At 33.2% G+C, this 14,542-nt stretch overlaps 1 protein-coding gene across 3 annotated transcripts in view; it reads left to right on the forward strand.

The window, feature by feature from the left end:
* cdh8 (cadherin 8) overlaps nucleotides 1–13,945 on the forward strand; it is an 85,777-nt gene extending 71,832 nt beyond the window's left edge. For all 3 annotated transcript variants that reach the window (XM_088613713.1, XM_088613712.1, XM_088613714.1), the window contains exons 8-12: nucleotides 2,352–2,488; nucleotides 5,713–5,834; nucleotides 6,220–6,337; nucleotides 11,199–11,450; nucleotides 11,930–13,945. In XM_088613713.1, the coding sequence (XP_088469839.1) occupies nucleotides 2,352–2,488; nucleotides 5,713–5,834; nucleotides 6,220–6,337; nucleotides 11,199–11,450; nucleotides 11,930–12,423 (1,123 nt within the window). In that variant the 3' untranslated portion in view covers nucleotides 12,424–13,945. The remainder of the gene's footprint in view (nucleotides 1–2,351; nucleotides 2,489–5,712; nucleotides 5,835–6,219; nucleotides 6,338–11,198; nucleotides 11,451–11,929) is intronic.
* Nucleotides 13,946–14,542: the final 597 nt, after the last annotated feature.

A 14,542-nucleotide genomic window follows, 5' to 3' on the forward strand; every position in this document is an offset into this window, starting at 1 on the left:
ACAAGCAGCTTTATATCCAGAAGAGATATAAGCTTTCGTATGGGTGACTGAATAAAAATCGTACTAAGGAGAGCTTACCTTGAAATTGCTGTTTCTCACAAATCCTAAATCTACTTCTGAAAGGAATTGAAAAATGTAAAAGGATCTGAAATGTCGACTAAAAATTACATCAGTTATGAAACCTTTGATGTTAGGACACAACTTTTACGTTCACAGGACTAAGCAGGTAAAGAATTATTGAACATCCCTGGGATACACATCAAAGGCAGGTACTGTGTTTTCAAAACAATACATCAAATTTTAGTGTCCATATTTCCAAGGTAAAGGAAATTATACTCTCCAAAAACTTTGAACCTCATTAAACTTTCATCCACTCCATAAACAGATAATTCTATTTTTTTCAATAAAATGAAGAAATACAGACTTTGTCTAATTCCAGTTCCAACATCAGTGCTTGACCTTGTTCAGTTAGGCACACTCCACAGAAACTGTTCTCCTCTCTGATTCTCACTGATTCTTCTTGCTCAGCTCATTCTACTCCTGTCTCCTCCTGGATTCACTCAAAGTCTGCCTGCCTTTTCCTCTCTTCCTACTCTTCTGCCTTGATTAATTTTTCCATCTGTTTTCCTCTTGACTCCACCACACTACCTCTCCACTGTCCTCCACATTTGAACCCTGGGAGTCACTGTTAATTATTAGTTCATCAGGTAGTTCCATTGGACTTTTTTGAATTACTACTATGGATTGCTTAGGCAAATACTCCCTGAACATGGAATATGTGTAAGTGCATATTCTGCAAATAATGGCAAATGTAAACGGGGAAATCATAATTTGCTCTGTCAGTTAGTATGCAATGAAAACAAATGTATTATGAAAGCAAGAGTTGCACAGTATAGCTCTCACAACAAATGCAATCATGCATGTGATCAGCTATTGGTTGTCATCAGCTATTGTGCTAAAACATTTACAGCCCCTTTCCTGTGCCAGGTATTTGACAAGAATAACATGAAAATTCTTTGATTTTATTAAGTTTGAAATGAGTGAAAGTTTGTGGAATTGTGACATTGACCAATTGTCGAGATGACACGACAAAATCAGCAATTTAAAAATGAATGAATGTGCATCAGACATTTTACAGAGGTATCTTAAAAAACTTGCCCCATATCATGTCTTTTCTTCTCAGTTTGCTTCGACCAAATGCATTTGCTTGTAAGATATTTTCATTGATGCATGCGGTCACATGCAAGGAACATATACAGTATTATTGAATTGATTAAAAGAAAACTGCAAATTTCTATAAGCACTTAATCCTGCAAGGGATTCTTCCATTCAGTGCACCAAGATCTAGAATTCCTGAATACAGATTAAAGCAACAAAAAACATAATTAGTAAAACCAAAGGTTACTATACATTATATTTTATTACTGCTTTAATTGATGGAAGGCAAAGGAAATTGTTGGAAAATGTGGAATGTTTACAACCTGATCATGTTACAAGTTACTGATGTAACATACAGTAGCATGTTAATGAGTTAAAACCCGTCATAATTGTTATGAAAAACTCAATAATCAACATGAGGCACATGCCCTGCAACACTAGCTGCTACCAAAAAAGATCAAACTAAATTTAATTTGAGTGCATTAGACTAAAAGACTCTATGCACAAGTTTTGGTGGTGATAGTATTATCAGTTGGATTAATTGAAAATATTTTCATTGAATCTAATTTCATCTCTACACAACACGTTTTAGCATATTGCAGCTAATCAATATATTTATAGATGTAATGTTTCTTATAAATATTTTTACTGTAATTCATATCCATTTTCTCAGGAAGTTATACTTGTAATTTAATATCAACATTTTAAGCTAACCCCACCTCCCAAAACCACCAATTCCTTGAATCTTTCTTCTATTTCTTCATTTTCATTACACAAAGAGAAAGAATGCCTTAAAAACAGTAAGTGACACGTGGCAGAATTTTTCAAAATGTTTTGCACAACTACAAAATGCACAACTGTTCTGTCAGCCTTGAATCTGCTCATTTTCTTAGAAATTATTCTCAGGTTGTTTCCTGCTGTCTTATATTGTTGAATGTGGCTTCAAGTACATTAATAGAAACCTTTGTGAAGAGGGTGTCCTTTAGTTTTTCCTTTATTTTCTGAAATGTGGGACAATACCCACTTAGTTGGGCAGATGTGTATCATTCTGAACTCACAGTATATGACTGTACTGTAATGGAAGAGCTTCTTATTGAACATGGCCTTGCTACACTACTTTACAGGTAACTAAACGTGCTAGTTACATGTGACATAAACTTATCACAGTACTTACAATGACATTTATTTTTTAGGTATTTGATTGATCGGCACACAGACCTGGAGAGACAATTTAATATTAATGTTGATGATGGGAAGATAACCCTAGCAAAGCCACTTGATAGAGAGACAGATACATGGCACAACATTACTGTGACAGCCACAGAAATCAGTAAGTATAACTTTTATTTAGGTTTATTGTCTATTTAAAAACTGTTATTATTATTATTAGTAGTAGTAGTAGTAGTAGTAGTAGTAGTAGTAGTAGTAGTAGTAGTAGTAGTAGTAGAAGTATCAGGTCTGATATTCCCATTATACTGAATATGTTTAGCAGGACATTCATACATGATGGAAGTACTGTAGACAGAATTAAAAAAAAGAACTGCATACTGTACTTGGCACTGGTAAAGAATACTTAATTTACTTTAAGACAGGTAGCATAGTTAATTAATTCATCGACCTTAGGTGAATTAATGTATTTTCTAATTAACTGGCTTTTGCACATCTTTTGATATAAAACTAACATTTTCAAAAGATAAAGGTGTATCCATGCTATCAAAAGAAATGTACTGTACAAGGTTATTATAACATTCAACAGAAAGGAAACATAAGTTATTAGATAAGATATTAGTCATACAGAAGAGAAAATCAATTAGTCATTCACATGGCTGCAAAGTACTGCCCTTAAAACATAAAATGTACTGCCCTTAAAAGGTTCATATGCATATATCAATATAATATCAATATATATTATATATTTATTATATTAAAATTATCTGTAATAATAATCATCATCGATTGTCTTTGTTTTTTCTCTGCATTAACATGACCTGATTCCTAGAAACACAAATTGTTAGAACAATTCCTGCACTATTTCTAATTGTAAGGATGGTCCTCAAAGACAGTCAAACCTCAGCTTAACCTTGTGATCATTATTTCAGACAAGCAATCTAACAAGACAGTCATTTAGAAAAATGGGAAATAATTCAATAAGTACAACAAGTGGCAGCAACATGTTATCAAATTTGTAGCCTGTCTGTAAACTTAGCTAGATTATATTTTACAAGGAGTTGTTTTTTTTTTTAAATAACATTTTTTTCACCCTGTTTCACAGACTAACATGTGAAAGTTGCTTTCAATGGCACAGGTCAGATTTCGGAAAGAAAAAGAGTGTTTTTTTTTTATATTGCCACGTACAGGTTTGCATTCACCAACTGTAAATCATTTTACCTTTACTTAAATCATTTAATATGACCTTCCACAATATTATTTTCTGAAAAATGATCAAATTATAGGCGACACAGTTCAGCATTGGTTCGCTTTGCTGCCTCGCAGAGCTGGGGCCTTGGGTTCAATTCCTGGGGTTCTATCTGAATGGAGTTTGTAAGGTATATTCTCCCTGTGTTCATCTGGATTTCTTCCAGGTGGTCCAGTTTCTTCTTACAGTCCAAATACATACTAGTAAGTTAATTGGGCAAATTGGCCGTGGTGTGAGTGTCTGCATGTATGTGTCTATGGAATAGCGTAGGGTGTATCCTACCTTGCACCCATTGCTTGCTGGGATAGGCTCCAGCTGCCCTATGACCTTGTATTGGATAAAGAGGTTAGAAAAGGATGGATGGATGATTAAATCATGTTAAATCATTTGGGGTTCCTGACAGGCAAGTACAGATGTAAGCTATTATATTGATCAATGTATATGAATTATTTCACATTTTAACCTGCCTTACCTGATCTGTATGAGAAACGTATATCTTTTTTATAAAATAATAATAATAATAATAATAATAATAATAATAATAATAATAATAATAATAATAATAATAATCTGCTGATAAATTCTATGGACTAATGATTTTCTAAAAGTTTTCTTCTTCTTGAATACAGTCATAGAAAGCTCATCAAAGTTCTCGAGGTCATTAGATATTATATTTTCATGCAGTTTCTTACAATTTTCTCCTATTTAAAAAATACATGTATTTAAGAAAATCATTGTCATCCTTTTTAAATCATAGTTGTCACATCAAGACAGGTGTATATGCTTTTCTTTGTTTTGATGCCCTATGGCATGGTTTCTGCATGTAGCAATAGTAGTGTAAATGCAAAATACTAATAGAAATTTAGCAAACAAACACTGCAGCATTTGCTGCGATTCAGATCAGAATTTAACAAAAAAGTTGCTCTGCCGTGAACAGGAAGAATTGCATTCCCTGTCCCATTCTATCATGATTTACCACCCAGGCCACTATGTGTTCTGCTGTTTGCACCAGATGACATCTAACTAATCAGATTGAATTCCCAGCTGTCGGGGGAGTGAAAGTCACTTTAACAGCCAGCCATTGAATGGGGGCAGAGCTACTACTTAAAAATTTTCAGACACACCATTGGCCTCTTGAGCACATACTTCAAACTTTGCATTTTTCCATACTTTTAATTACTTAAGCTGCTTTATGAGATATTGCAGTGATAAATAATTGCAGTTGTGACAATACTTAATTTTTTTTTAATCTTATTTTTAATGTTATATTATTTCAGTCTCTGACGTATAATAGATTGCCCCTTTACATCCAAAATTATGTACTACTAATAAGGAGTACACTTACATTTTAAGTAAGACACAATTGTGTTGTAGAAGTAACTTCACTTGTAAATGTTCAAAAATACTATAAATCTGAATTTGTGATATCATGAATGGTATACTGTATGTTACGTCCCATTGAAGATCCTTCTAGTTCTTTATGTGCTCTTACAGTTTATATGCTGTGTTTTGTGGGGTGTATGTTTTTTTACTTGTATGAAACCTTTGTTATATTATAAACTATATTATAAAAATGATAAGAAACTATATGACTTGTATTTTACTGTGCTGGGCATTTAATATACTGTGATGTAAAAAAGCTCACTCTATCACAACTTCATCCTAATTATTAGATAACAGCTTTAAACTTAATATTTGCTGCACTGATTAAAGGAAATCGTGTACTGGACTCTCATAAGGAACTATGAATTATTAGCAATGAATAATTCCAATAAACCAAATTCTAATTAAATTGCCCTTTATTGTCTTTTAAACTTCAACTGCCACTATTTCATTAATATGCATAAAAAAGTTTCATGTGTAAAACATGAATGTTGTGCAGGGAATTTTAGTACCCCTTTTCATGGATATTTTTTATTCCTCTTATCCATTATATGGTTATTCCATATAGTTATAAATTCTTGAGTCAGTCTGTCTTGATGACTATCTTTGTGTGATCCCTAACAATGTGGATATGGAATAAGTGTGAATTTTACATCCAGATGTACAGATCTGGTGCAAAAAGTTTTTTGTTTTTGTTTTGTGTATCATTTGCTGCTTTCTTCTTCATTGTTAAGTTCAATTACTTTTACTTTCAGGAAATAACAGTCAAATATCCCAAGCTATTGTTGCGATTAAAGTTCTTGATGTTAATGACAATGCTCCTGAGTTTGCATCAGAATATGAAGCTTTCCTATGTGAGAATGGAAAACCAGGACAGGTGAGAGATGTATCTTCGCTAACAATGACTGTCTTGCATCTCTTCGGTAATAATGAACACTTTTCATTTTCTAGCCCATTTATTCCTGGGAGAAGTATTGAGGCAGTCCTTTTCTGATATACTCTTCTTAAAAAAGGAACAAATGTTTAATTTTTTTTTTCTGAAAGCACACCATCCTGATATATCAATGAAAGATGCTGTATTCACAGCAAAAAATAGACATGATAAACCCCAATTCTGATGTTATAAACTAGCTAGGTAACTTTAAATGAATTTTGCTTAATTTACAAAACTGATTTCAGAATTTACAATGACCAAAATAGCTTTTAATAAAACAGCAGCTCCAAATACATCTTTTAAACTATTAATTATTTCTCTTTTGCAGGTAATTCAGACAGTCAGTGCTATTGACAAGGATGATCCAAAAGATGGACATTTTTTCACATATAGCTTAGTTCCAGAAATGTCCAACAACCCTAATTTTACAATCAAGAACAATGAAGGTAAGAAAATCATTGAAAATAGTTGTTAACACGTAAATTTATTTGTTTATTTTTTATGTTTAAATACTATTTGAACTGTGTATTTTCTTAGTTTAAATTTGAAGTACAGCTATGTCTGTTATCCAATTAATGGTTTACTTGTGTTAGAAATGTTTACAAAATAATATATTATATGAAGTTATATTGGACACTGTTCAATTAATGGACAATAAAAAGTTGATTAAATAAACTCTAATTGTTTTAAATTAAAAACACTTATAAAAGAGCAGGGATTCTTGCAACATGCTTATGAACATCCTTTCTTCTTTAATGCACAATGCATTTAGTAAGAAAACAAACAAAGAGGTTCCAAAATCCTGTCTTGAAAATATTATTTTTGTAATTGGATTTAGTGATTTTTTTAATTGTTTCAGAGTAGCAGATGGCACTAAATTTGTTTGCTAAATACCATGATTGGTTGAGCCAGCTATTTTTTCTGCATTTCACTTGCTGAAGTGCCTTTGCTCAGCCTAATGTTTCATAATGTTTTCAAAGAGCTGGGGGCAAAAATCTTCATCTGGTTTTCTCCTTCTGTTCTTGTATGAAGCCTAGAGGCTAGAAGATCTGCTTTGTTTAGCTGGAAATTGCTTTTCTTGCAAGAACTGTAAAATTAAATGCGTCACCTTCTTGTTTTATTTCAAAGACACACCATAAAGAAAACAGTCATATTTAAGAAGGATAGTGTTTATTCTCACTGACACACTATACAGAAACCAACTTCTGGTTTTTGAAAAAAATTGCCAAGGTTACCTTAAACAAATGGTATACCAAGTTTATCAGTGTTCTTGCAATTTAAAGATAAATTCCAAAATTATAATCATTGTTTGAACTCACAACAGTACTTTGTGAGATGGCTCTGCATTATTAAAAGTAAATGTCAATATAACCCACTAACCACTAGGTACCATTTTATTCTACACAGTACTGTGAAGCCTGGCTATTTCCTTTTGTTAACAAACTTTGCAGAAAAAATAAAATTTATGTATGGGATCCAAATTGTATTTTTTATGCCATAGTCAGCTTCTTGAAATCTGCTGCTAAATATGCTTGTATACTGCCACCTTTAATGTACTTTTGTGTTTTAGTATTTCAAAAATCGCATATACCCGTACAACATGCTGCTATGTTTTTTTGTTGTTGCATTTTTGATACTGTACTGCTCAGTCTTTTCTGTACATAGTGGATCTCTGTGACAGCTATAATTCGTCCTTCAGAAACAAAGTATTCAAGACAGAGGTTCAGTGATCTAACTTCTCTAAAGAGTACATTAGTATCCATTCTGTAGTACATTATTATAATTTGAATTTTAATATAATCCATGTGAATCTCACACTTTTGAAAGATTAACACAGTTCTACGTATAAAGAATACAAGTTTTGGTAACAAAAATAGTCTTTCTTTGAATGTTAATTGCCGATGAGTTATGGAAATGAAGTGACAGAGAAGAATACCAAACCCATTGCAAAAATTAATGGCTAGTACTCCCATGATGACTCTGGCTGGAGCTGCTGTTCCTAATTTGCGACTACTACCATATTTGGTATTCTGGTGCTATTAGAATATCATTGTTTCTGAGTTTTACAACCTCCTCCAATTACCCATGAATATCAGCACGAGAAGCAGAAACCCTCAGATCTCAATTAACAGAGACACAGTTTTAAATACTCTTTGATCAGCAAGTTCAGCCCACAGAAGCTAAATCAAGCACTTTATTTTTGGTCAGGGATTTAGCCCATTTGCACAATAGAGGGTAGAAAATCCTAAATATGCAAGATCCCATAATTCCTTTGATTTAGAAAAAAATGTCCTTAGAAGATTATTACCATACCAATAAATACATGTAGACTTTGCATATTTTCATTGTTCAATCATAGCTCTATTAACAAGTCTAAAAGCTCATCTTTGGCTCATGTTATGACTAATTTATTTCAATATGTTTTTAGCTGGTAGTGCATTAGGAAATGAATTAGTCTGTTATTGTCTTCTCTCCCAAATCCCCAATGTCTTACGCTCATTTGGTAGGTTAACCTCTGCAAAAAGTGAGAGCAATTATTGTGACAATTCTGCTTGCAATACATTAAGGTTTAACAGTTTACCTAGGGTATAGAGTTCTAAATTGCACCTGACCAGTTCATTATTAAAAATGAAAATATTTGCCCGGGCATATTTTCTCGTCCTTGCAAAATCCCCTTTACACCCACATTTTACATTTTACATATTGGCAGTATACTTTACCACCTACTAAAAGTATGTGATAACGAAAATGGGACTTTAATTGTTACTATAAATCTGCTCAGAGCATCTACAAATAATTACTTTGTGTTCCAGGAAGGAATAAAATAAAAAACCTCAACATTTTTCATTAGCCTCTTTATGAATAAACAAAAAAGCAATTCCATCATAGTTTGCTTGCTAAATAACTGCTTTATTAAGATACCTCATATAATGTAGTGAAACCTACTGTATAAGGTATATTAAATTTCCAAGTTTTACTTTGTTTATAAGTATGTTTGCATCTTTCTCTCTAGAGATGCAGGTCAATTTCATCAAATGTAATCAAATATAAAGGTTCTTGTGCTTTTTAATTAATATTTGAAGCAATAATACTGGGCTATTAAACCAGACCTACAGTAATATTGCTGAAGTTCAGACTTGAAGACGTTCTGTATATTTTGTAGGTATGTTGCCAGTATATAGCCACTTTTAATAGCCCTATAGTTATCTTTCACCTCTCTGTTTAAGATTATTTTAACTCTGTGTTCACTAAAACACTTAAAGAAAGTATGAAATTTTAAAACTTTAAAATGAAAATTGCAATTTTCTAAATTCAACATTACATTTTTGTCAAGATGGAAAATGGTGTGTACTGTAATGCCTGCGTGCAGTAAACATGCTATACTGTATTTATCAGCATTTCATTATTCCTGCCATCTATCAAACCATGCAAACAGATGAACTGCTTTGTTCAAAAGCATTATTTTGGGTTAGGTTTCACAGTGAACAGCTGATCAGTATTACCCATTTACTGCATATAAGAATGGAGTACCAATTTTCATCCCAGGAAAGGCAAAATGCCAAATTTACAAATTAATGACTTATTTTAAGGGCTGTTTTAAAATCCCATCCTATTTCAAAGTGCCTCAGTGAACATGGAGTCATATGGCCACCTTACCTCTGGTTATGCTAATTAAAATCACTTGACTGTCTTTTTAATACAGCTTTGAAATAACATATACATTTTAGATCCTTTTTTCTTTTCTTCAGCCAAGAAATACCAGATGATTCTTCTGCAGTGTTTAAGTTATATCAAAACTGTGAAAGATAATTGAGATGATCTGCTTGACTTAACTGTTATTTCATTACCCGCTTTGTAAAGGATAAAAGACTATACAAAATAGATAATGAGATTAGAATGTATCAGGAAGGAGACAAAGCTCTCCCATTGTTGAAACAAAAGCAATGAAGTCAAAACTGCAGTAATATTAATATCTAATTTAAGGACCTCTAACATGCAATCACAAACTTTCACACCTGTCCTCCCCCAGTTTAATGTTCCTCTGGTGTACAGTATCTGTTCAGTATGTTTTTATGTATTACATACTGCGCTGTTTTGTTGGAAAAAATGAATTTGAGGAAAAGTTTTTTTTCTTTTTTAAGGCAGCTGAGGTCTTTATAATGGACTTTAAAAAAATGTACAGATGAGCTCAACCAATACAAGGCATGCATTTGAAGTATAGGTTATGCTCCAAGCTCCATAGTCCAGAAATCACCAGTTCCAATCTGATATATATCAATATATCAATGGAAGACTGTGACGGGTATTCCCCAAACACTAGTCAATGGTTGGCTCAGTGTTACTGGGGTCAGATGGTTTGAGTTGCCTAGGGTGTCTTTCACTTGCTGCTCAACAGCAATCCTTGTTACTTGCTAGATACCTCTGAGCCTACTGTATTGTCAAAGAGCTGTGTCACTTTTTAAAATCAATGCCATCTGTCCTGTAGGCATGATGCATCTTGCAAAGTACATGTTTCAGAGAAAACCATGCATGGTCCCGATTCCCCCTTGTCCAAATATTTTTGCCAAGTCTATTAAAAATTGGTGATTCTGTATATACAGTAGTTGGTGTAAAATTAAAATAGTTGGTGATCTCAAAATTAAAAATAATAAGAAAGCAGTGTAGCCATTAATATTTAGTTTTGATTGTGATTTAGTGTTTTGGCTGTTGAGTCGAAATGTGTTTTTAGTTAGGTGAAATTCCATGAATTATGGATCTATTTTCTACATGTGAATGTTTTGGACATGCTGTACACTTAATGTTAATTATTAAAATAATAAATATAGTTATTGTGTTCCTTTAAACCTAAAGCAGGATTTTTAAACATTGTCAGGCACACTTCCTTTCCTCTCTTTTTGTGTCATGATTGTGAATTAAAGGGTTTTGAAATTATGAGTTGCAAGGTGTGTTGGGCATTATACAATAAGAAAAACAAATGCATGTATACTATCTTATGGGTGTTCGATGTGCTCTTTTTCCTACCCTTGTTTTTTTTTTTACTCTGAGCAATCTTGTTTATCTTCTATCTTGGATGGAAAATAAATAAAAATATGTGGATGTAACAACAGTGAAGTGTTAAAAACAAGTTATTTGGGGGAAAACATAAAATACTTCTGTAAAACAAACATGCTGAAAGCATATACTGTAGATGAAAAACTCAAAACACAAAACAGAAAGATTTCTAGGATGCTTACATATAAAGCTTACACTGACTTTTACAATGACCTAAGTGACTCACTATTTTACCAGTTTCTTTTTCCTCCACAGATAACTCTGTCAGTGTTCTTGCCAAGCATAATGCTTTCCGGCGACAGAAACAGGAGATGTATTTCTTGCCAATCATTGTATCTGATAATGGAAACCCCCCAATGAGCAGCACCAACACATTGACGATCAGAGTGTGTGGTTGCAGTAGTGATGGCATTGTCCAGTCTTGCAATGTGGAAGCCTATGTCCTGCCCATTGGACTTAGTATGGGAGCCTTAATAGCAATTCTTGCGTGTATAATCCTATTGTTAGGTATGTATCTAAAATCCTTGTGTTAGGTATGTATTCAGTGTCTGAACATGTTGCGTTCACTCGTAGTCAGCTACAGTCATGGAATATCTAGAACAGTATTTGTAATAGTAGTTCTGGTGGCTAATATATATAGTAATATAAGCAGTAATTACCAAATATCGAATAATCAGTAATAGTAGTACTAAACGGAGAAAGGGAATGTAAGTGAAAAAATTAAGTAAACATACTTCAAAGAACTGTTAAAATACGCTGAAATCTTTCAGACTATTATTGTTTATGCTACTTTAATCTAAAAAATGAACTTCTCTTTTGCAACTTTATGTTCAGATATTAAAGATGAAAGCTAAATATTAAAGATATTAAAGATGAAAGCTGTTCAATAACACAAACTTCTTTTTGTACAAAGTGTAAAGTGCATCCTCCCAATGTTTGACAACAATCTAAATTTGTAAATGTTTTTTTTTATTTCTGTTACCCAGTTATTGTAGTGCTGTTTGTGACTCTGCGAAGACACAAAAATGAGCCTCTTATCATCAAAGATGATGAGGATGTCAGAGAAAATATAATCCGCTACGATGATGAAGGAGGAGGCGAGGAGGACACTGAAGCCTTTGACATTGCCACTTTGCAGAATCCTGACGGGATTAACGGGTTTCTGCCTCGCAAAGATATCAAACCAGACCTCCAGTTTATGCCTAGACAAGGACAACACTCTGCCCCTAATGGTGTTGATGTTGATGAATTTATAAATGTACGACTTCATGAAGCTGATAATGATCCCACAGCACCCCCATATGACTCAATACAAATCTATGGATATGAAGGGAGGGGCTCAGTGGCTGGTTCACTAAGTTCACTGGAGACAGCTTCTTCAGACTCTGACCAGAACTTTGACTACCTCAGAGAATGGGGTCCACGTTTTAAAAGACTGGGGGAGCTTTACTCTGTGGGAGAGAGTGACAGAGAGACTTGACCATGGATTTACAAATATGATTCAGTTCTGTCCACATAATTGTGTATTATGCTAGGGTTGACAGATATTAGAAGCGGCTATAAAAAGGGCCACCTTCTTTTTTCTTAGAGGAAAGTATAGAGTTCATCATTTACCACATCAAAATGCATTGTAATGTTGAAACAATCTAAACGGCGTCTATATTAGGAGGTTTATGATTCTTGTGGAGTGTTACTTAGATTCCTGTCGAGTGTCTAGCAGTATTTGGGGTATTTGTTGTTCACTGTGACCACCAGAAACATCAAGATCTGGATTCTTGGTAGTCGCTTTAAGAACCAGGACAGAGGACACAGGGCACTGTATCATTCACCGGAGCCATGGAGCTGTGTTGGGCTGTGGTGGACACACAAGGTTCTTGCCATTGGGAATGGTCCAGGTTTCAAATCACTAGCCATCATCCTGCCAAAATGAAACAAACAAACAAACAAACAAACAGAAAACAAGAGAGCAATACGTGGTCTTCATTACAATGTTGAATGTAAGAATAACAAAAGAGCACCATATTGGCTTTCAGTAAGCATTGCTTGGGATAAAATTCTATACTTGGTGGCCACATTATATAAACTGGATAAGCCTATTGACTCGCTTTATACGGTTCAACTCTTTATATTCACATGTTGTGTGTCTGCACTAAAAGATAAATAGCCTAACCATTACATAGAAACTAAATAAGAAATTCCAGATATGAACGTGGCCTTCTTTTTAAAGAAGCAAACGACAGATACGAGGATCCTGAGACATTTTTGAAAAGGCACTTTCCATTCTTTCATCATAATAAAAAGACACTTTATCATTTTATATCATTACTGGCTGTTTTCTGTGCATCAAATATTAATCGGTGTCATTTTTTTAACATAATTTGTCACTAGACCAGCTGTTTTATTGAAGTGAAATTAGAAACTCTGATAATGCAGTTAATACAGAATTATGCCGAGAGTAAGAGCTATATTAAACTGTGAAGAAATCAGATGGTATTTTAATCATTTAGAAAAAGAAAAAAACAGTGTCTAAAAATGTCCTGTGTATATTTGGAGTTACCAGTCATAATTTAAGCACAATAGCTGGAAGGATCTGGTTAATTAAAAAATAAGCTTATAAAACTGGTAAAAATACCCATCTTAAAAAAAATTAAACACTTGTTTATTGTGCTACGCTGTATAATATTAGAAAAATACCTGTACATAGATTTACTGCTAATTTTCTTAGCTTTTCTTTTAAGGGATAGATTTGTTTATGCACGTTGGCTCTTGCACACAGGATTCTTAAACAGCACTAAAGCTGCGTGCATACTCAATTTGTAACAATATATGGCAGTTCTTGGTAGATTCTACAGTATATATTAAATAGTCTTACATGCAAATCATATTTTCTACTGTGCTTTAATGCTATAATCTTGTATGTTTAATTATCTACTCCATGTATTGTAATCAGAGATACCCCTGTATTGTTTCCTACTTTGTGAAATATATTTTTATAAATACTGCTTGGTGTGGTCTTATTTAGCACCAGAGGTTGCCAAGGAATATACTTACACTTGGATAAACAACATTATGGATTTTAGGAATTAGCTTCTGCTTTTGTATAATGAATTATTGTCACTTGAACTTTTTTGGTTTTGTAACAGTGGCCTTTATAGAAGACGTTGAATACGGGAGTGTGCGGAAGCTTCTTGATGTGCACATCTGACTGTTGGTTGTTATTTCATTTGCTGTTATCCACTTTACCCAATGTTATATAAATACATTATCATATCAATAGATCTACAGATAATTAATTTGGTATTTTATTTGTTAAAGGGCATAATGAAAAGAAAAACTATTACTGAAGTCCAGTGATTTTTTTAAACTAAATAAATGGGATTTAGGTGCACGAATTTCTCTGAAGAAATAAGCTGATGGTCTTACTGTACTGATATGATTTGTTTTAATAGTACAAATGCATTAAGACACTTCTTAGAGTCGTTAAGTACAATATCAAAACGTATCACAGTTTTGTCTTCATATTATTTATTTAGTCCAAATAAAGAATGTTTCCATATTCTAAAATGTGTAGAGAATATATTAAATCAAATAATATGTAA

This window comes from Lepisosteus platostomus, chromosome 20, assembly GCF_059453375.1.
Source record: "Lepisosteus platostomus isolate fLepPlt1 chromosome 20, fLepPlt1.hap1, whole genome shotgun sequence".
Classification (NCBI taxonomy): domain Eukaryota; kingdom Metazoa; phylum Chordata; class Actinopteri; order Semionotiformes; family Lepisosteidae; genus Lepisosteus; species Lepisosteus platostomus.